The 21,809-nt window shown below is 35.8% G+C and overlaps 1 protein-coding gene across 5 annotated transcripts in view; it reads right to left on the bottom strand.

Annotated features, from left to right (window-relative positions):
• Window positions 1–3,740: 3,740 nt before the first annotated feature.
• Window positions 3,741–21,809, bottom strand: part of LOC106845125 (ALG13 UDP-N-acetylglucosaminyltransferase subunit) — a 60,655-nt gene continuing 42,586 nt past the window's right edge. For 3 of the 5 annotated variants that reach the window (XM_044764322.2, XM_070503019.1, XM_070503017.1), the window contains 4 exons: window positions 17,189–17,413; window positions 13,279–13,319; window positions 11,475–11,661; window positions 3,742–7,576 (listed from right to left, as the gene is read on the bottom strand). In XM_044764322.2, the coding sequence (XP_044620257.2) occupies window positions 7,311–7,576; window positions 11,475–11,661; window positions 13,279–13,319; window positions 17,189–17,413 (719 nt within the window). In that variant the 3' untranslated portion in view covers window positions 3,742–7,310. Of the gene's footprint in view, window positions 7,577–11,474; window positions 11,662–13,278; window positions 13,320–17,188; window positions 17,414–21,809 lie in introns of all 5 variants that reach the window. The other 2 variants (XM_070503018.1, XM_070503020.1) reach the window with 2 other exon arrangements.

Raw genomic sequence — 21,809 nt, 5'->3', positions numbered from 1 at the left:
AATATAGTAAAAGTAAACCCATATATTCTCTTATTTCAACTATAAAGACAAAGACTTTCTCAAGGACATTTCAGTTCAAATAAGGATAAACAAACACATCCTTCTCAAGTGAAAGCATTTTAATTTCTCTTTGTTTACAAAAGAGAAATTTCTTACAACATAAGAATGCACACCAGTGGTAGAATTCAAGAAAATATCAATATTTAAACTTGTCACAGGATTCTATTTCATGATTTCTCCAAAATGGGGTTGACATTGAGGATGAAGAGTTTCTTCCTATTCAGAACAATGAATGTTGTTCAGAGCTATCACTTGATAGAGGAAAAAGAATACTAGAAAAGACAGGCGGTGTTTAGTTCACTTTCTTAGCCTAGTTGGTGGCCCCAATCACACATCACCACACAGAAAATGTTTGCATCAAACTTAAGGTTAATTATATCTCCTGAGCTCAATCATGAAAAGGGGAAATTCCAAATGTGTTTATGTAAATCACGTTTTGGCTTTGCAGATTACTATTTTAATAGCTAAAACCTCCTTGAGTAACTATGACTTTTATTTAAATACTTTCTGTAAGAAGTGCAAAGTTACTGTCATCCTTAAATGTGTTAAAAAGAATCTTGTACAATAAAATGATTTTGTGTATTTTGAGCTTCAGTATAAACAAAAATAAAGCATTTACTTTGTCCCCCCAAAATGTATGACTGCTCAGATTTAAGGTGTTTTGTTCCTCCCTTTTCCAATGTAATGATTTATAGCCACCTATTATTAATAAACATTTACGAACAACAATGGATTTTACACCATAACCAGTAGAAACACTTAAGGGAGACCTCTACAGTCCAATATATTTTTAAAAGATGCTTGAGAATAAACATTATTAATATTCTAACCTTTATATTTCCCATTAAACAAAGCTGTGACTATTAAATATTTAAAAATTGAATAAGCATTCATAAATAAGTTTGAGATGATGACATAAAGGGACCAATACAGTCATAAAGTTATAGGTTACAACACTGAGAAAGCTTACAGGCCTTATCTTGGAAATTTCTTATTCCTTATCGAATACCCAAAGTATGATGTGTGTTGTACAGAACAGTTTGACTCTGTTGGTCAGTGAGAAGACACATAAAGTGAGCTTAAGCTGGTCATTATTAAACTAGTAGGAGCTGAGTTGGGCAATATTTCCTCAAGTATAAGTTGACATTTCTAAGATTTTTTTATGGTAATAGGCTTTTCAGCTTAGCTTTACCCTAATTAACTCAGATTCTTGAAGTTTTATTGTCTTTTATTCCACTAATTAACATTAACTTTTAGGCCACCAGAGCACTGGTTAGCCTACCAGAACAGCTTAACTTTCAGCCAAATAACTCACTTGCAAGTCCTGGCCTAATTATTTTAAGCATGATTGGGTGTATAACATTTACATATTGTTTAGGTAAGGACAAGAAAAAAGGCAGTAATATATCAGAAAAAAATTTGCAACCAGCATACACAAAGAAATCCTAAAACTGAATAATAAAAACATAAACGATTTAAACACACTTCAAAAAGGAATATATCCAACTGGTAAATAAGTACATGAAAAAGTGCTCAACATAATCAGGGAAATGCAAATTAAAACCACACTGAGATACCACTTACTATACACGCGCTAGAATGGCTAAAATCAAAAAGACTGACACCACCAAATGTTGACGAGGACGAAAAACAACTGGAACTCTTGCATATCGCTGGTGATAGTGTAAAATGGTACAATCACTTTGGAAAAATGTCCTGCAGTTCCTTACAAAACTACACATACACCTAAACTATGACCCAGCAATTCCATTTCAAGAGGAATGAAACTAAATGCTCACAAAAAGACTTCTACAAAAATGTTCACAGCAGCTTTATTCATATCTAAAAACTGGAAATGGCCCAGGTGTCCATCAACAGAATGGATAAATGATCACACATCCATACAATGAAACGTTGCTTAGTAATAAAAAGGAACTATTGACACACACATGGATGAATCCCAAAAACCTTATGCTGAAAGAAGCCTTACACAAAGGAGCACATATTCTGACTCATTTATATACAGTTTGAAAAACAGAAACTAATCTATGGTGGAGGAAAAAATCAGAACAGTGGCTAATTGATTAGGAACGGGGATCAGAAGTAAGGACTGAATGGGAAGGAGCATGAGGGAATTTTCTGAGGTGATGAAAATGTTATCTTGATAAGGACTTGGGTTTCACAGATGTATTATTTGTCAAAATTCATTGCATCAAACAATTAAGACTTGTGCATTTCATTGCATGTAAACTTTACCTCAAAAGAGAAAAAAAGAACCTTTAACAAATACTGAACTCTAGTTAACAATATGCATGCTGAAATGTTTAGAGGTGAAGTATACTTAAGTCTGCAATTTTCTTTGTAATGCATCAAAAAATAAGGACTTATAGATGGCTATGTGAAAAGGCAAGTATAGTAAAACGTTAACTGTAGAATCTAGGTGGTGGATATATGGATGTTCATTGCACAATTATTTCAACTTTTCTGTATGTTTAAAATTTTTCTTAATAAAATGTTGGAAAAAATAAGCAGTGAGTAAAGGTAAAGAACTAGGTTAACTAAAGCCAAACCTATACCATGCTTCAAAACAACTTGGAGGAAGAAAATTTATTGGGTAGTTGAAGCTATTTCAGCAGAGCTAAAGGAATGAAAGAATATGAAAACAAAGTTCAAATGCTGAAGCAAGCAAAACAACTGAATATAAAATGGTGTTTGTTTTTCTGTAGGGCTATACATGTGGTAGCAGTTTTCTTTTATTGTGCTAAGAACACTCACCATGAGATCTACCCTCTTAACAGATTTTTAAGTGTACAGTATAGTATTGTTATCTACAGGCACAATGTTGTGTAGCGGATCTCCAGAACTTGAATTCATCTTGCATAACTGAAATTTATCAAGATAAAAATTATCACTTTAATCTAGCTAATATACCAGCAAAGAAATAAAACATTAGTTTAAGTCTAGAACTTTAGTACCCTAGTACTAGGGTAAAATTTTTTTCTACAATTCTGCAAATGATTTGAAAAACTTGTATTATATAGTTTGGAAAAAGCCATAAGGTCTGCAAGAAAAGATTTGCTAGTTGATTAGGTGAAGGGACCGACCACCCATATAACACCAACTAATCAAGGCTATTAATAATGTCTGGCTAAAATAGATCTTGGCATTTATATTCACTGACTAGTCTGAATTCATAAGAATTGATTCAGTTTAACCTCCATATTGTCGAATACCCCCTCCCCCCTTTGTTTAGTCAGTGGCAAGAGCCACCTACCAAGTAAAAAAAAAACAACAGCAGCAAATAGCTGTTCAATGGTAAAGGATTTCCTGGTTTCCAAGCTCCCCTCTGGAAGCCAGAAGGAGAAAAGAGAATTCAAAAGTGGTGATTATTAGGGAAACAGTGAAGCAGTAGAACTTGAAGGGGTTCATTCACCTCAATTAGTTTCAACCACAAATAAATGTCATGGTGTAATAAAATTTAGTTTTACACGTAGCTAGTGAACATTCTTGAGAATCACAAAATTTTAAGAATCAGTTGTCTACACTATAGGCTTCCTCCAACCCCCAGACATCTTAACAAGGTACCTATGGACCTTATGTGACAGCTTATCTAAAATCTTATGTTTCTTTTCAGGATGCAAGGCAAAATTTTTAAAAACCTGAACTCTTAACTTTATCAACAAACAGTTACTCTCCAGATGACCAGTTACCAAGGCAGTTTTTCTTTATTATGAAAAATTTCAAACACAAAAGTAGAGGGAATAGCATAACAAACCCCAAGCTTCAACAAATAAACCCTGCCTCCTCAATTATTTTGAGGTGATACCCACATTTATCACTCTAAAGCAGTTTTAGTTGCACAGTAGGTAGTTCCCTAAACTCAGGTCCATCCTTTCCTGAAGCTATATCTCCCCACACACAGGCCCCCCACACATCCCTGGAACTGCCTTTGAGAATTGAGGCAGGAGGGAAGACAAGTGTTATCTAACAAGTTGCTCCTGAAACTTAACATTCTAGGTAAGATGGGGGGAAACAAGATGTTGTCTTTTGCTATAATAGTCCCCCTGAATTCTTAGTTTTTATTATAAATGGAAATATAGATGGCTTCAAAAAGCTTTCATGTACACTGGACTAAATTTGTCCCAGATTTAGAAAAGTCTAGATTAAGTTCATGCACACCCCCCCCCCCCCCCCACCGCCAAAGGACTCTTTTATTATTCGTGGAGATTTATGTCTGAAATAAGTACTAAATATCTGTTCACATAAAAAATGTTTATCCTTTTATTTCCAAAGCTAATTAAAAGGTTATGCCTTTATTATAGGCTCCAAGGAAATGAAAGATATTTTAAATTCACAAGTCTTGAATCTCAACAGTAAAAGACAATATTTTCATCTGCTCTTACTCAAGGCAGAAAACAACAATTAGTTTTGAGACTAAATATCCACAGCATAAAAATGCATTCTAATTGTTTTTACTCACTATGGAAATGATACAGCTTTCTACCTTTGGTACAACCAGATTTATCCCAGGAAGGGGGTAGAAGTAAAGGGTCCAAAACAAACCACAGCGCTTTTATATCTCCTTTCCCAACAATTTTAAATGGATGCAATTTGGTTATAAGAGCAAAGATGGATGTCTTTTGTAACATCAAGGGCAACCAAAAAGGTAATACATACAAAGAAATCTACCACTATCTTTATACTATAGATTGATTAAACATGCTAAGTCTTAGGGCTTTTTTATTACCAGAAAAACCACTTTTCTTTTTATCCATAAGCTGCCTTCAAAAACCACTGCAGACTTTTGCAGCTGTACAGGTCACCTTGACTCTCCCAAACCACACAAAAGGGTCAAGGAGAAATAATACTCCTTATTTCTCCTAGAAGATATGTAAAATAGTGGACTGTACTTGCATGATTTAAACAGACTATAAATACTGCTGATTTCAAACACTGGTGACAGTAACAATTAGGTTGATCTCTGGTTTTTAAGTTAAGAACAAGCATCTCGGGCCAGCCTAGTGGCGCTGTGGTTAAGTGTGCACGTTCCGCTTCAGCGGCCTGGGGTTCGACGGTTTGGATCCTGGGTGCAGTCATGGCACCGCTTGGCACGCAATGCAGTGGTAGGTGTCCCACATATAAAGTAGAGGAAGATGGGCATGGATGTTAGCTCAGGGCCAGTCTTCCTCAGCAAAATGAGGAGGATTGGAGGCAGTTCGCTCAGGGCTAATCTTCCTCAAAAAAAAAAAAGAAAAGGAACAAGCGTCTCATTAAATTAGTAATGGAATTCAAGGCAAGGCAGTAACCTACAAGTTTAAAATAAAAACAAATCAACTGGAAGCCTAAGGCAAACAGGCTTGTCTCAAAACCACACAATTTCCAGACTCTCACTCTCGAGATAGACTACAACCTTCTAAAACACTCCTTAGAAACTAATTAGTGAACCACTGACAGTTGAAGATACAGGACAATCACTTGCTGTGAGTTATGTATATTTCAGAAACGTTAGCACATTTGAAAAATGTTGAAGAGAGGTTGCTCCACGTTTTAAACTTGACTAAATCTTTATTTAAAATATAAAACAATTTGTAGGCTGCACAAAATTGAGAACCCAGAAGGTTAGCAGAGAAGAAGCTAAAACATTAATCCATAGTTAGGTTGTTATAAAGATCAGTGCACTGTTGTCCATCTTTCTTTACTAAAGTTGTCAGATGCCAACTTGTAGAGCAAGGACTTCTTAAGATCAAGGATGCAAAAACAAAACACAACCCATTCCATGTCTATTATGAAGGAGAAGCCTGAACTAGTACAATGACTGATTTGGAACTCATTAATGTCAATCATCTTGAGAATAGTACACTGAAGACAGAACATATCTTCTTTGCAATGGATTCCACTCCAGTTCTTTCAACTGTTCAAACACCTCAAGCCCAGAGGTCTCAAATGGTTCTTTTTCCCTGGGGTGTAGCTGAAGGTGGGAAAGGACAGACTGATTCATAAGCACAAATAATCTTTAAAGAAGGCAATATAAATAGGTTTTGAGGCAACCAAAGAACACTTGTAAAATAGCTGTTTGTCAGGTGAGATACAGCAAAGCATTCATGATGAATTACCCCTCAGAGGAGAACTGATGAATACAGAAGATCTTGTGGTCTTTGGGTAGATGAAAGGGAGAAGGCAGAAAGGCTGATGAAATACATCTCACAGAAAGTCAGAGACAAGGCAGGCCTGGAGAGATACAAGCTAAGTCTAAAAACAAAAACTACAAGGTACGACAACTATTAGAAGTATAGGAAAATGAGAAAGTAAGTCTAGATTAAAGTTCCATAAGGTAGTTAACAGATTTTTTTAAGAAACAGAAATACAACCTAAAAAGATACATTCTCAAAGGAAAAGAACTAGATATGGTAGTATGCATTGCACCATCTTGAAATTACATAACATTTCAACTGGCCCTGCCAGTTCACGCTGTAAATTCACATTCTCTTGCAACCAAAATACAAGGGGAAAAAAACACACTGGAACATTGAATGTCTGGTACTCTTTGCTGCAATGAAGAAAGCAAAAAAGAAAATCCCACTCATTTTAGCAATTTTAAATGATAATTTTTATTTACTGCTAACTGCAAAGGACACCAATTCAATACTGTGCAGTAAAACATTTACATAAATCCAATATTAAACAATACCACATGGGATAAATCTAAAGCAGAGCACCATGTGCCTTCGAAACTGATTAACATCATAGAACGCAACTCAGTTCACACAATTCTTAAGAAACCTGAAGAGCTCTCTCATTTAATATTAGGTTAGTTACCCAGAAGCAAATACTCTTGGTTTGTCTTATTTTCTAGAAAAAAGTGGAAGTTATTCCAGTTTTGCATGGTTTAATATGATGTGTGACATCTGAACCAAGGAAGTACTTTGTTTGATTTATTCCTTTTATCAATTGGTACTATCAGCTAATAAAAAGTTGACAAGCTGGCTGACAAGAAAACAACTGAATACAATGAAGTATGCTCAATATGGAGCTAGTTGTACATTCATCTCAATTTCCTTACTCACAACCCAAAGTAATATTCCTTTATTTTAAAGAACTATTTTAAATCAAAAGATAAAATAATCTTAAAGACAGATATAATAGTAACCACCCTAACCACCTAAATCACTTAACCACTAACATAAAATACTTTTTAAAAACCAAAACAGCAAGAAAAATGGCAGTGCAAGGATACTTCATACTGCTGAATCTTACATATTCTGAGGTACGTAATGAGAAGCTGAGGGTGGTGAAGCAACATAGCCAACCGGCCCAGGATTCATAGCACCATGAATTTGAGAACCACCACCATATGCTGCACCAACTCGATGCCAGGGGGTAACATAGGGATAATCTTGCACAACAGGAAGGCAAGAATCAAAACCCAGCAAAGGTGGCTGCCCATAGGGATCTGACATCACTGGATAATAGACCGCTCCATGAAGGACAGATGCAGAATCAGCATTGGGAAAAGTACCTGAAACAAAGAATGCATATAGTACAAGTTACAGAGATTCACTAAAACACCAACATAAATGGATGTTCTTACATGTAAAAATGAAATCTAGTGCTAAGACTGATCACAGCAATTATAGCAGGAGCACTTTAGATGTGAACAATAGTGACCCAATCAGGCTACTAAAAGATTATATGGAAATTTCCTAATTAAAAAAATATAAATATATATCTGTGTGCGTATAATGTGTCCAATGTATTCTACCTAGAGATAGCTATCTTTATGGGGTGATTTAGGTACCAACAGACTAAACGCATAAATAAACATTTTCTAGAGTCCTGCTAAGTGAATTAAGTTCTTATAAAAGTTGGTCAAAATTAAGTTATCCAATAGTTTTCCAGTATAACACATACCATCCAAATAACCATTTTGTATCACTTTAGCAATTAAAAACCCAGGTGTCTATACAGTCTGATCTATACTTGAAGGTATAGGTCTGAAGAGCATCCTAAAAGACTGAACATTTAAGTGTCATCTCTTGAATGTCATTAAGATCCTAGCATGATTTTAATTTTACAGAAATTTTTGCTACCATGAATCAGTTTCAGTGGAAAGAGATGTTGTTCTGACACTGCTATAGCGATCACGACCATCAAGCAGCAGTGCTGGAATAGGCAACAGATTTGATTAGATTAGTCCACATAGTTTCTCCTACCTCTTGCTGATTCTTTCCAAGAAGGGCAGTCCAAAGATCCTAATCTAAATCCTTAAAAACGTATCCCCATGTATATTAAATTGTAAACTCATAGAGCAACCATCCTTATGGTCTAGCACAGTGTTCTCAAACTTTTTAGTCTCAGGACCCCTTTACTCTCAAAAATGAGGACCCCAAATAGCTTTTGTTACTGTGGGCTATAACTATCAATATTTATCATATTAGGAATCAAACTGAGAAAGTTATTTATTAACTCATGTAAAAATAAGCCCATTATGTTAACACAAATAAAATTTTTATGAAAAATGGGTTTTCCAAAACAAAAAAAAATGGTCAGACAAGTGGCATTGTTTTTACACTTGTGTAATCTCTAATGTATGGCTTAACAGAAGACAGCTTGATTCTCATGCCTGCTTCTATATTTAATCTTTTATGACATATTGTTTTGGTTGAAGTATCTGAAGAAAATGTGGTCTCATACAGACATGTAGTTGGAAAAGTTTTTTTTTCATCCAAAGAAAATTTATTGAAAATTTTCAAACGCTAAAAAAGCTCCATTTGTAGATGGCAGTTTATATCCATTCTTAAATTTTCTTCCTATCCATAGTACCCAATAGCCCTAGTCCTGGAAATCCCCTCTTTTATTATACTGGAAAATACCAAAGATGTGAGGGCATAGAAGTATGTGCTTACTAAGGAAGCTTTCTTTTTTAAGAGCCTCTGAAGCTCCTCCCTAGGAGAGATTAAAGTCAGTGCTTTCCCACTTCCCAAGTCTACCTCCACACATCAAACAAATGAAAATCCTTCCAAAACTCATCTCCCTTCATGCTCACACTCAAATATGCTGTTTTATGTGGGTCGACCAAAGTCTTTTTCTGATTTTCCTCCCCATCTGTTCTTTGAATAAACATGCATCCTAAAGAGAAGGAAGACTTAAAGGATCAAATTTGGTTCCTGTATTTGGAAATGTTTTCAAAAGACCACACCGCAACTTGACTATTCGGTCAAATTAGGTTCCGTTTGCCTCTAATAGAGCTTAATTACCTCCCACAAGCTCCTCAGACTCTTTCACTTCTTAGTCTGCACAATTTAGCTATTATGATGGCCGAAAAAGTTTTTTAAAGAAATTAAGTGTGTGAGCCGGTGGAACAGCTGCCATGGGCTATGTCTCCACCAGACCAAGACCACCAGTGTTTTTAGGTGACCAAATTGGCTCTACTCAGTGTCCGGAATTCTAGAAACAAAATAGCCAGAGACATAGCCCATTGGCATTTTTTTTAAATTAAGGTTATGAAAGTTAACATCCTTGTGAAATTACAGTTGTACATCATTATTAGGCATGTTGTAGGTACACCACTTCACCCCTAGTGCCCTCCCCCCACCCCCCTTTCCCCTGGCAACCACCGATCAGTTCTCTTTGTCCATATGTTAACTACCACCTATGAGTGGAGTCATACAGAGCTCGTCTTTCTCTGTCTGGCTTATTTCACTCAACATAATACCCTCAAGGTCTATCCATGTTGTTGTGAATGGGACGACTTTGTGCTTTTTTTATGGCTGAGTAGTATTCCATTGTATATATATATACCACATCTTCTTTACCCAATCATCAGTTGCTGGGCACTTAGGTTGGTTCCATGACTTGGCTACTGTGAATAATGCTGCGATGAACATAGGGGTGCATGGAACTTTTGGAATTGCTGATTTCAGGTTCTCAGGATAGACACCCAGTAGTGGGATGGCTGGGTCATAAGGTATTTCTATTCTTAACTTTTTGAGGAATCTCCATACTGTTTTCCATAGTGGCTGCATCAGTTTGCATTCCCACCAACAGTGTATGAGGGTTCCCTTTTCTCCACAGCCTCTCCAACATTTGTCACTCTTGGTTTTGGCTAACATCTGTTGCCAATCTTTTTTTTTTTCCTTCCTCTTGTCCCCAAAGCTCCCCAGTACATAGTTGTATATTCTGGTCGTAGATCCCTCTGGTTGTGCTATGTGGGACACCACCTCAGCATGGCCTGATGAGCAGTGCCATGTCCACACCCAGGATCTGAACTGGCGAAACCTTGGGCCACCGAAGTGGAATGCGGGAAATTAACTACTTGGCCATGGGGCCGGCCCTGAGAGATGTCTTTTAATAACCAGCTTTTTCAGATAATTGTAGATATTCTTTGATCCTACACTAAAATTAGGTAAGTTGTGGTTTCTTAAAGTTCAGCGGCAATGTGGGCTTTTCATACTTATCATTAAAATGCATTGCCCTATCTTGCACTTTGGGTAGATTTATCACAAAATCATGCACAGGTAACATCATGCGTTGGTAATTAAGAAAATATTATTTCACTGAATTATACGGATCTCCCAAATGTTGCCACACTTCACTATACAATGTGAAAAACCTCACATATTAACAGCCCCATCTATTTCATTAGAAGAGTAAAGTATTGGGAAGCTGTCAAGTTCATGGTGGCAGATACAAGTTTTCCAAAATTCTAATTTTTATTTGAAAGCTAAATTTTTATCTTTGACAACAAATACTATCAGTTGTTTTTCTTGAAGTGACAGGCTCATGTTGTTCATTTGAGAAAATGTCTGCCAGATCCCCAAGTCTGAATAACCATAGTTGGTCTATCATTCTTTCAAGTAAAAATAGTGTTCCAAGAAAAAAGTCAGCTAGATGAGCTTGAAACTCAACTGCACAAGTCCTTTTCTTTAAGTTCATCATACCTCAATCTGTAGAGTGCTTTATGAATACTTCTCATTTTGTCACACAGAATATTAAGCACAATTATTAAAAGATAAAGATTTAGTAAAAATAAAAACATCTTTGATGAAACAAAAAATAGAACTGGCGTTTTTGCATCACAAGTATGTGGCAGTGAGGAACACACTAATTACTAGCACAATTTGGTGCCCCTGCCTTGATTTGTGCTTAGGTGCCAGCAGTCTCACCCATTACTGATTTCTGCACCCTCAATGCAAATATAAAACAAAGGGACAAATAAAATCCATGTATTTTGATGAGTACTTTTGGCCTCATGGATCCCTTGAAAGGATCTCAGGGACCCCTAGGGGTCCATGTATCATGCTTTGAAAAATGCTGGTCTAGTATATGGACCTAATGAAATATCTGAAGGCTATTATTAAATTATACACAATACAATCCAGCTGTCTTTCTTGCAGGCAAACTCGCTGCATACTTACCATTTGCTGATGCTTCCGCCTGTGTACCATCTTGCCTCCCAACCTCACCGTACAACTGAGGAATGGTTTGATCTACCAGAGGAGGTGGCTCAGTATAGACTGGATAATTTTCCACATGAAACTGTTGTTGCTGCTGCTGCATGTGCGGCAGATAGACCATGGAGTGCCAGTAGTTGTGGTGATAGCACTTGGGTAAGAAAGGGAAAAAATAAACACTTTATTGTTTCCTTTTCTTAAAGTAGTACAGTTCCTCACTAAAAAAAAGAAAGGCCATGATTTTCAGGAGAGATAGTAATGACTTTTTTGACCTAAAAGATACGACATTTACAAAGTTTTTAATCTACCACAACTTTAAGATCGTTTGCAGTACCTATCTCTCATATTGAGACCTAGGAATTCTTTTAGGAAAGCTCCTAAGGAAATCAGAAATATACACAATGACCTGTATACAAAGATGTCTTTTATAATACTGTTTTTAAAAGCAAAAAACATTGAACAACCTAAATATTCAACAATAGAGAAATGGATGAATGAATTAATGATCTATCCATGATGGAATACTGTATACAGGCAATAAAAAATCATGCTGTCAAATATTTAGAGAAAAAATGTTCGTATTGTTAAAAGTTTACAAAATTACATAGCATAGTCCATATTTTGTAAAATGAGTAAACTAGCAAACAAGCTGCAAGGAAATATATCATAGCATACATTGGTTATACAGGTGATTTCAGTTTTCTCTATACTTTAGTATTTTCCAGAAGTACTATAATAAATGCAGTTACTTTTAATATGAAAAAGTACTAAAATATCTATTCTGCATTTCCTTGTATTCCCGTGATGTAAAATGGAGGAGAGTATTTAAAAATGCCTCAGCCTTGTGGGATGGATTGCAACATTTCCACATGGGACTATAACTAAGTGACATAACTAAAGGGGCAAGCAGTTTATTTTTTCATTCTTGAAACTGCATTTAGGAAATACAGTCTCCAAGAACAAAAACCCAGTCCACTACTCTTAATTTATAAATGTGTGCCAGTTGGGAAAATGGTTTTCTGGAAATAATATGTCAAAGGTTTTAAGGAAATCAGTGTCTGAAAATATGAACTAATCTAAGCATTATCCAGGATACTATCTAGTTTACTATAATCTGCCAAATCTTAAGATGCATAATTCCTTTTCAGGAAATACGCCATCTTGTTATATCAGAATTCAAGTGTATTTCAGGGGGGAAAATGATCGCTGAAAGAATAAAACAAAAGAGCTCTAACCTGAAATCAGAGACACTTTTCAGTGATATTAAGATATTTGTCAGTACTCTCCTACAACTCAGGGGAGTGGTGAAAATCAGTGTTTGGCAAATATCTAGGAAAACATGAGTGCTTTAAAAATAATACAGCTCTTTAAATGTCTTTGAATTAGTCCGATTACTTTTCACATAAAATGTAGAAATAGCTATAAAAACGTTTTAAGCAAGCAGGATAAACAGTCCATTTATCATTTTGAGACAGAAAAGCAGAGTTAAGGGTTGGCATATGATGTTAAATAGGGAGACCAATATACACTAAAGTTGTGCTTAGATCCCTACTCACCACAATTTAACAATTATTTTATAATAAGAGAATATGAAGCACTTGAAGGCTAAAGTAGAAAACTGATCTATATCATCTTCAGAGACATAAAGACAGAAATAAAACTTTTAGGTCCCTCACAGTGTTCCTGGCTTTTAAAGTTCAAGAGTTTGATTATCAAAACAGCTTAGATTTTTAACATAGTATCAAAGCAATTTTAACATGATTCTTACCTGCAATCCCAGATTGAAATAGTACTGCAAAACTTTTGTATCTAAAATTAAAAATGTTTAATTTAGTGACTAGATGACATAAGCAACTAGAACTATCACTTAAACAGCTTTTCTCTTTGAGTATTAAGGTAGATAGAAATGTAGTCTTCCCACATCACCATCACTCTCAATTCTATCTTATAGTAAATGACCATTTACCTACCACTATAGGTAAGATCACTTTCTGGTCCAAGATTCAATCAGCAAATACATATTTTATTTCTATTCTTAATATTAGGTAGATGTCACAGGAATGCCACTATGCTAATATTTAGAAAGAATCCAGTAAAGGCATTTTCTTGCTTGTCTCAAGACTAAAATTTTATTTTAAATCAAATATACTCCATAAGCAAATATATTGGTCCTCAGTTAATGGAGCTACTACATAGTATGAACTAATGCTCTACTAATGCCAAGATTAGTGATGCCTCTTGAGATAACTAGCACTGTAGGAAACAATTCATCTTGTTTTCATTTAACATGACTAACGTACCACCACTAGAACTCCAAAATGAGGAGGCAACGAGCAAGGTAACTCAAAATAAGTTATAGTCTAAGGTGATGATATTTGCCCAGACACAGAGCTCAATTAAAATATTTCAAAAATGAACAAAAACTAGATGTATGGGGGAAGAGGGAATAGTCTTAGCATTCCAATTATATCTCTAAATGTATTTTTACTGATTGACCTGGAATCCATGTATATTCTTACAAATAATATAACTTGAGTTCCACAAACAAATGAACTCTCAGAAAACCCTTCTTTATTTCTTAAGTTGGAGCCTCTTAATACATACAAATATATTTAGTGTCACTTTAAAAGAATCAGATTATATCTTGAACATTATGTGGGAGTATAGTATAAAGCCTAATGTTCAAGCTAAAGAATATGAAAAGATAATAGAAGGAAGTAAATTCACAAATGGTAGGGGGATTCCACTCCTTGATATATACATATATCCACACAAAACTTGTATACAAATATCTGTAGCAGTATTATTCACAATAGCAAAAAAATGGAAACAATCCAAATGTCCATCAACTAATAGATCCTAAAATGCGGTATTGCCACAAAATGGAATATTATTTGGCCATAAAAAAGAACGAAGTACTGATACATGCTACAACATAGATGAACCCTGAAAACATTCTGCTGAGTAAAAGAAGCCAGATGCAAAAGACTCCATACTGTATGCTTTCATTTATACAAAATGTCCAAATAGGCAAGTCCATAGAGACAGAAAGTAGACAAGTGGTTGCCAGGGGGAATAAGGAGTGACTACTAATGGGTACAGGGTTTCTTTGTGGGGTGATAAAAATGTTCTAGAATTAGACAGTGGTGATGGTCACGTATATTTGTGAATATACTAAAAACAAATGAATCGTACATTTTAAATGGTTGACTTGTATGGTATGTGAATTATATCTCAAGCTGTTAAAAAAAGTTGCACAGATAAGGACTATAAGAACTCAAAAACATCACTTTAAAATGTAATGGGGAGGTATGATGAAAACGATTGGATCTGAATAGGAAGTTAGATGGAAGAGTGGATGGGGAGAGAATTTGAGTAAAATCACCACCTCATCAAAGGCTTAGAAGTAGAAACCCAGGTGCACGGAATTCTTGTAAAAGTAGAAAGAGATAAGGTACAACTTTGCAAAAATGACCAGCAGTTTCTTATAAAAACTAATAAACATGGGGCCGGCCTGGTGGTGTAGTGGCTAAGTTTGTGTGCTCCGCTTTGGCAGCCTGGGGTTCACAGGTTTGGATCCTGGGTGCAGACCTACACACCGCTCATCAAGCCACGCTGTGGAGGCATCCCACATGCAAAATGGAGAAAGATTGGCACAGATGTTAGCACAGTGACACTCTTCCTCAAACAAAAAGAGGAAGATTGGCAACAGATGTTAGCTCAGGGCCAATCTTCCTTATATACACACACACACACACACAAAAAACAAAAAAATCAAACTAACTAAACACACCTATCTATGACCCATCAATTCCACTTTAGGAATTTCGCAAGGGAAATGAAAACATATGTTCACGAAGACTTTTATGAGAATGTTTATAGCAGCTTTATTCATAACAGCCCCAAAATAGAAATAGCCCAAATGTCCATCAAGGGACAAACTGTAAAATATTCATACAATGAAATACTACTCGGCAATAAAAGTAAACAGACTACTGATATACACAGCCATCATGGAAGAATCGCAAAAACATTATGCTGACCTTAAGAAGACTTCCAGAAAGAGTACATACTGTTTGATTACATTTCTATGACATTCTAAAGCAGGTGAAACTGCAGCAGAAAAAACCAGAACAGTGGTTGCCTTTGGGGAGGGAAGTTAAGATGGGGGTGGGGAAAGACTGGTAATGGGCACAAGGAAACTTTGTGGGACAATGGTAATATTTTATAGCTTGATGGGGATTTGGTTTACACCAAATACAACAGGTGCATATACTCATTTGTCAAAAGTCAACAAGGGTACATTTAAGATTTGTGGATTTCATTATATGTAAACTTTACATCAAAAGAAAAAATAAATACCAAACTCTAGTGAATGGTATGTATGTGGAAGTTTTCATGGGGGAGTATGTTGATGTCTACAATTTACTTTGAAAAGCATCAAAAATAAGACAGATTAATTGATGGACAGAGAGTTGGATGGAGGGAAGGATGGACAGACATGTGAAAAAGCAAGCACAGTTAAATGTTAATGATAGACTCTAGGTGGTGGATATATGAATATGCATTTTAAAATTCAACTTTCAAGTATGTTTGAATATTTTCATAATAAAATGTTGGAAAATGCATAATCAGCATTATGTGGTAACTGAGTAGATCTCGGGCAGGGGTAAGTAAGCGAGGGGAGAGAAGTAAAGGGATCAGGGTTTAGATACCAAGTAAATTAGGTAGAAATATCACTGTTAACAAAATAGGAAACCAAGGAGAAGAGTCAATGTTTTGCATGGCCTAGAGAGAAGGAAGAAGGGAAATAAAGAGGAGAAATTTCATTATAGACAGATTGAGTTTGAAATGAAAGTAAGAAAGCCATGTGAAAACGTCTAGCAGGTAACTAGAGATAAGTACCTGAAACTTCAGAGGCCAGGGCTAGATAGATTTAGGAATCATCTATATAAGGGTAATAATGAAGTTTTAAGGTAGAGAAAAAGAAGAGAATGGAGTTAAAGATGATCTTGGTGACTACCTTAGGGCATGAAAAAAAAAAATAAAGCAGCAACTACGAAATCAAGAGAACGTTACAGCAAAGAAAGTACAAATAAGCTACAACTTTCAACTACAATTCTCTTTTGAGAAACACTGCCAAACTGAAGGGTGACAAAGAACTTCCAATGGAAAGCTATTCCTTAGTTTAATTAAGGAAACAAGAACACAGGCTGAAATCCAGGGCAGATCAGACCCCCAATTCCTCCCCACCCCCCAAAAAAAGTCTCCACCTCTCCAAATTCAGTTGGAATCCTAAATATCAAAGATTGTAATGATTTCATACTTCTGTGGCAGGAATTTAAGAAAAGAAACGGGAGAAAATTTTGATACTGACTCTTGCTTTTCAAGAAAAACAGTTGAGAGAGCAAAGAAATCCAGTTGAGAATCTTCTTCAGGGCAGACATGTAGCTACCAAAAGAAAGCAGCAAGAGCCAGCTCATGATTATGTAGAAGATATTCTCAGATTTCAGTTGCTCCTTTCCTTAGTCACTTACCTAGTGTTATGTTCTTAAGCCAATTTCCATTTGGTCCCCCATCCTACACCCATAGGTCAACCAAAGAGAGACATACTCTAAATTTTTTTTTAAAAATCTCAGACCTAAATAACCCTCACCCAAGTTTCAAAATCTACTCACCTTGAGGCAGATCACTGCCACTTGGATCACAGGAATAAGGTGGAGGTGGTGGCAGTAAATTTGAAGCCTCTCCCATCTCGAGAGGAGGAGGAGGAGGAGGAGGAGGAGGAGGGGGAGGAGGGGGAGGAGGGGGAGGGGGAGGAGGTGGTGGAGGTGGTGGTGGCAGAGAGGCAGCAGCAGCAGGAATAATAGCAGAGAGGTATGGATAAGACGGTGAAGCAATCACTAAAAAAGAAACAAAACAAATAGCAATGCACAATTAACATCTCATAAGCAGTAGCTCATTTTCTACTTCTTCTGTGTCCCTAATATGTTCAAACAACTCTAATCCTTATGATTCGACTTCAAAACAAAAACTTGGAAGGTGAATGGCTCACATGTGCTTAGACATGCCAGCTGAAAATGAGGAGTTCATTACAGGTTATTTCAGTTAAGGAAATTATTTGAAACTAAAAGAGAAAAAAGTAGAAGCTGAAGAGCCTTGACTATCAAGACTTTGAACATCAGCTAATAGGTACATAAATAAAATACTATTAAAGCAAAAGTTTTACTTTGTATTAAGCTAAGGATGTTTTCAGCCATTTGCCACTTAGCCAAATCACAAGAGGCAGAAGCTAATAAGAGACTAAATCACACAGATTACAGATTTAAGTAATCTTTGAAGGCTTCTACTTGATGGCATTGGAGGAATATAGGGAATTCTAAATCACGACAGTTCCACTTCTAAGGATGTATAGAATCTAAAACAGGCTAGATGATATATCTTATCCCTTTTAACTTCCTATACCTGTTACGACAGTTTAAAAACAATACTCATTTAGGAGTTTCACAGTTGTTGACACAAGAAATTCAAATACAATTATGTTTAAATATTAATACATTCTTCTACGATAAAGGAAACAATGCAGTTCCAACTCAGTAAAAATAAATATCTCCAAATACATATATATATATATATAGTATGCCAGATAAATTTGTTGAATTTTTTGACAAACGATGAATGATACAATCTTTCAAATTTAACTGAATAATTTTAAGCAACGTAGAAATTCAAGTACTAAATTTTATCATTATTTTACCTGCACTATAATTTTAACCCTAAGAAGTATAGAAAGTTTAGTTTAATTGTTCAATAAAGGCTTAAATTCAGAGTTTCAGAACACTTAGTTTAGTACAGGAACAGTCCACACAAGCTGAATTTGTTATTCTGGTAAATTTAGCAAAAGGAATTAAAGGCCAAGTATTAGAAGTAATCCGTATTGTTCTCATTTACTGACAAATGTTAACAATACACTCATTTATACTCTTTATACAGTTACAAGCTAATAGTAAAAGGAGATCTGTGCCTTAGGGTTATTTAGAACTTGATAAATAACTCTTTGGGGGTGATGAAACTGTCGTCTCTTGATTGTGGCCATCAATCAAGAGACAATGATTTGACAATGACTCTATGCACTGTCAAAACTCACAGAACTGGGAACCAAAAAGAGAATTTTACTTTACCTAAATTCAACAGTAAATTTTAAAAACTTGCTCAGGTGTGTTGGAGTTTGGCCATGCATACAGAAACTTCCACTTTTATAGTTTTGGAAGAGGAATTTAATTTTTAGAACATCTCCAAATGTTCTAAAGGCTTTATGGATTTGTTTTCTATAAAATAATGGCTTCTTCAACAAAGCTCCACTCTTATTCCTTTCAAGCTAGCACTCAAATCACACCATTTTTAAAAAGGCAAATCGAGTAAGTTCAATTCGCTAGAGATAGTAGAATGTGATCATGATCACTAGGTAAAAAGCAACTACTAAACACAGAGGTAGCTAAGCCCTGACTCTGGCAAAAGCCTTGCAAACAGTTACCAAAACTCAGGATTTGATGCCCATGAGGTGACTCATATTAAAGGCAATCACAGCATCCAGTTACCTAGCAGACAGGAAGCGACTTAAAGGAGGATGGGATGGGGTTGCCAGAGAGACACATGAATAACACAATGGGAAACAGGAGTTGTTCCATCTAGAGGACTGACAGGAATGATAAAGAGCAACTAAAAAGTAGCCATGACCTAGTAGAGTTATAGCTGAGGCTCATACGTGACTCAAAGAACAAAAAGCAAAATAAATGAAGGCAGTATACATTTTTAGAAATATCTACATAGAACACAAATCTGGCATTTAAAGAGTAAGCTTTCAATGACTGTACATAAACGAGGCATTACAATGCTTGATTCACCTGTCACTTCATTATTTTAAGCTCATACGTCTGCTGGAAGCAGACAGCTAACGCTTCCCCCTGTAATTAGTACAAAGTAGTGAAACCAGGGTCTACATTGAAATTTTCAATGAAAAATTTCTAGGGTCATTAAATAGCATATACTGCATGTTTTTGTTCCAGGCACTGAGCTAAGCAATTTTTAAATTGTAAATGAAACAGATACAGAAAAAAACCCAAATAGATTACTTTAAGGTGGATAGTGTCCACCTTAAAACTTTGCCAGCCACTGCAGAAAAGTTCCATGTAGCCCATACCAATCACAACCTTCTCCCTCTCACCATAATTAACCATTATCCTGACCTTCATAGGAGTCACTTCCTTCTGGTTTTAAGAGTTTTGTCACCCAAATGTGCATTCCTAGACAGTTTTTTAAAGTTGATGTCTTGATTGTCTTTTAATCTATTGGTCCTTTGTCCATCCCTGTCATTTCCTTTCAGTTTTCATTTGAAGAATCTAGGCCCTTTGATCTGTTGAGCTTCCCATGGTCTGGATTTTGCCAATTACATACTGATGGTGTGTTTCAATGTGCTCTTCTGTATTTCCTGCAAATAGGCAGCTAGATACAAGAGACTGGATTAGACTCAGGACTGATTCCTTTGACACGTCTATAGGTAATGTTTGACTGTCTTTGCAATCTTAGCAGCTACTGCTATTTAATACCCATCCATTCAGTAAGGACCACAAAATGATTATATTCTGCCACTTCTTTTTCACTGATTAGTTAGAATACATACTAATAGACAGAAACATTTCCCCTCATCTACTACTTGGTTACCAGTGGTACATTTCATATAAGAAAGGCAGGCTAAATGCTTGATTCTCTCCCTTTATTTTCCAGAAAATGAACTGGTTTCCTATCATCCTCTTCAGATGATCGATTTTTAAAGTATCATTAGGAACTTTTAAGTTTGATACACTTGATATGTTCCCGTCTACTGCAATTATCATTGTTAAGGCTCAAATTGTTCCATCTTTGGCCAGTAGGAACGTCTTCAAGATGGCTCCCGAGTCCTTGTCATGACCCCAGTACTCTGATAGCTTTCTTGCTTTCTGGCATGACAAAATGATCCAAGCTCATCTTGAATATTTCCTGCCCAGAACTCTCAGCCATTTCTCCACAAAGCCGTTTGGATTTTTTTAAGTGAGAAGTGGTATTTAAAGACCACAAACTGAGTGGGAGGGATATTGTTTCTAGGCCTTTTTGGTGGACAGAGCTAGGAAAATACACATATATTTAAAGATGAAATACCTCAAGTTCATATTGATACTTCCAATTCAACTTTGAGACAATAAAAGCTTTTACTTAGCCTCTTTATTATATCTGTATCATCTTTCTTTCATACTGAGACTCCTGATTGTAAGGACACAGGAGATAAAATTAGAATATCCCAGACTCACTTGTTTTAGCCAACATTACAGTCTCAGAATAACAATGAGTATCTACATAAAAGAACCTGATGTGATTATTGAGAGCATTAAAAAATGCTTGGTACATGGTCTCTCAATTCTCCAATTTTTAAAAATAGCTACTGTCCAAACATAAGGCTATTACACAGTATATTCTCACCCTCTCAGCCCTCATTTTGTCTTCATTCTACAGTTAACTATATATTTAACACTTACCATCAGGTCTTATGTTGATGTCTCTAATTGTCTTGGTAGTCTAAAAGTCAAAACTCACTTTCTGGTACACTGTCATCCATCCAATACAACTTTGTGATTGTAGAAACATTCTATATCTGTGCTGTTCAATACAGTAGCCGTTAGCCACATGTGGCTTTAAGCACTTGAAATGCAGTTGCTGTGACTGAGCAACTGAAGGTTTTAATTAATTGTAATTAATTAAAATTTATATTGTCATATGTGGCTAGTAGTTATCTTGCTTGACAGCATAGCTTTAGCAGATTCTTCAGGAAGGGTTCACGTCAAAAATATTCTCTGAATTCTTACATATTGCCCTTTAGGCTTGAAAATCAGTTTGGTCGGATATAAAAATCTTTGATTCACACATTTCTTCTTTATCTTAAAGGTTACTCCATTTTCTTCTAGCATGAAGCACCGCTGTCGAAGTCTGAGGATTATCATTTTATTTCTTTATAATCCATAAGCTCTTTTATCTAGATAATCAAAGGACTTTTTCTTTAAAGTTCAGTCATTTTACTAGAATATCCTGGAGTCCGTGGTTCTGGGTCAATATTCTTAGGTATGCAGAGTGCTGTTTCAGCATGTAGTTTTAAATCCTTTTTAAATTCAGGGAAGTTTTCTGAATTTATAGTTTTTAGTATTTGTTCTTTTCCCTTGATTTGGTTTTCTTCTTCAGGGACTTCTATCAGTGCTTGATCTCCTTTGCCTT

The sequence above is a fragment of the Equus asinus genome, chromosome X, assembly GCF_041296235.1.
Source record: "Equus asinus isolate D_3611 breed Donkey chromosome X, EquAss-T2T_v2, whole genome shotgun sequence".
NCBI lineage: Eukaryota > Metazoa > Chordata > Mammalia > Perissodactyla > Equidae > Equus > Equus asinus.
Note: the sequence above shows the minus strand (reverse complement) of the source record. Positions and strands in the feature narration are given on the sequence as shown.